Source organism: Tasmannia lanceolata, unplaced genomic scaffold, assembly GCF_043159265.1.
Source record: "Tasmannia lanceolata isolate RefF3 unplaced genomic scaffold, GAP_Taslan_0.1 ptg000005l, whole genome shotgun sequence".
In the NCBI taxonomy this organism is placed as follows: Eukaryota; Viridiplantae; Streptophyta; class Magnoliopsida; order Canellales; family Winteraceae; genus Tasmannia; species Tasmannia lanceolata.
In genome coordinates, this window is record NW_027518682.1 from 14,203,074 (window position 1) to 14,205,097 (window position 2,024).

The following is a 2,024-nucleotide window of genomic DNA, read 5'->3' on the forward strand; positions in this document are numbered from 1 at the left end:
TTCCATAGGTTGATCCTAACCCTCCGATCTATAGAGGGTTAGGATAACATTTCCCAATTCTAAATACAGAGTGAAAAATATAACAGACAGACAATAAAGTTCTAAATAATGAGAGGACGAAAGGTACCAAAAAATAAAAGACTGGGAGGATAGGAATATCAATCAACCCCCTTTTCAAAAATCTGTGGGAGAAACAGAATCCTAAAAAATTTTGAAGGACATACTGCCCTACATAGAAGAAAAAGAAAAGAAATTTCAAGTTCTACCTAAAATTCACATATCTGAACCTCAAATCAACCATCAAATCCTCCTAACAACTTATTCTGTTTAACAGAAAGAATAACAAACTTGTAATCAGTGAAAAACATCCACAAGGAAAAGAAAAAGTAAAGAACCAAAACAATCAGCAACCAATCTCTTTCATGGACTGTCACACGCATAGATCAACAAAGAGAACCCAACTCTCTCCTTCTCTTTCTCCTCCAACCAAACCCTACTTTCCAATCCACTCCTTGTCCTAAACATAAAAACAGCTTCCCCTGAAGAAAGACCAAAGAACCAGTTATGAACATCCCACATCATATCCACAGCCAATCCATCAACAAATATGGTCTGATTCCCTCTAAATTTCCAATGCAATCTCTTCACATGAACCACCTTCTTCTGATCAATGATGACTAATAGTTCTGGATCCTTCAAACCCCCATATTCTCCTTTACATCTGATCAATATATCATGAACTTTCCCTCTGTCATGAAATTGGGCCCTGGTTGAATAAAGGGTTTTACCAGTAACATACTCTTTGCGACCAATTAAGAAGAAATCTGCAATTGGGTTTTTGTTGGGGTTGAATTTTTTCCTAGCTGTTTCTTCTCCCATGTCTCCAAGTAAGAGAATGAGTTCAGAATCCGCAATAACAACTACATAGAAACCCTCAACTGGTTCGGGTCCGGACCCATATTTTGCTAAAGAAAGGTCCCAAAAAACGTGGATCTTGATCGAACAAGATTCGAAGGATGTTGTGCCTTTTTTCTTCCAGAAGGACCATGATTTCGTATCGATTTTGCAGAGAGATGAAGGGTCATCGTCCACGTGGACGCTGAGTCCTTGTCCCATGAGGTTCTTGCGCCATGTAATTGTGACCAAGAGCTGTTTTTGGGTTGAGAGATTGGTTTTGTAGAGAGAGGAGACTGTATTTTGGATGGCTGGCAGATGGATCGATGAGGTAGATGAGCCCGAACACGAAGCATCTGATACCTTGATGGCATGCTCCCCAAAACAAGAAGCAAAATCTCGCATTATGAGAAGGACCCAGATCAAAAGATTTCAAGAAATGGGTTTTCTTACATAGAAAAAGCCTGAAAGAGATATGGGAAATGGGATATGGGATTTGGGTTTGGTACCTTGCTTTGTTTTGTGCAAAGTAGGGAGAGATTCCACAGTTAGATATGAGTTGTCTCTATTTTCCTAACTGACCTGTCCTTTGGTTCTTTTTTTCCTACGAGCTTCCTTTCTAGCTTTCAGGGGAAAAGGGCGTAACAGCCAGGATAGAGAGGGAGAAAGGGATAAAAGGAGAAGGTGAGGAAATCCATGATCTTGACGTGCCCATCAGCATTTAATCCCATTCTCTTGGTGAAAATAACGTGGCTTCTACTGGGCTTTAGAAATGTAGAGTGGTTGGGGGAGGGGGGGAATAAGAGAGGCCTTTTATTTCTTGCTTTATTTTGCTAGTCGTTGGGTGATAAACAAAGGCATGAACTAGAGCTGGACTGGGTCTGATTTGAATGGTATTAAATTGGATTAAAAGCGGCTGTATCTCGGCAGAAATCTCATGACTGGTGAAAGGAGAAACAGGAAAGGTAGTTTAATGCATTCTTAATTAGTTTTTATGTCTGTAGACTTGGATCCATCAATGAATATAGAATGCTATAGAAGAATAGCCAAATTGCAAGATCCTACTGATATGATGTCAATAGAGAAAGTCTGCTTCTCTCTCTCAATGATATTGGCTTGGATTGATAATT

The 2,024-nt window shown here is 39.6% G+C and overlaps 1 protein-coding gene across 1 annotated transcript; it reads right to left on the reverse strand.

Moving 5' to 3' along the window:
* Positions 1-282: 282 nt before the first annotated feature.
* On the reverse strand, positions 283-1,727 carry LOC143877603 (uncharacterized). The gene has a single exon (XM_077379747.1). The coding sequence runs from the start codon at positions 1,297-1,299 to the stop codon at positions 421-423; it is 879 nt and encodes a 292-aa protein (XP_077235862.1). The 5' UTR covers positions 1,300-1,727; the 3' UTR covers positions 283-420.
* Between the last annotated feature and the right edge of the window lie 297 nt (positions 1,728-2,024).

What these genes read in the sequence shown, in the direction of transcription:
- LOC143877603 (XM_077379747.1), bottom strand. Translation starts at nt 1,299, where the DNA reads ATGCGAGATTTTGCTTCTTGTTTTGGGGAGCATGCCATCAAGGTATCA.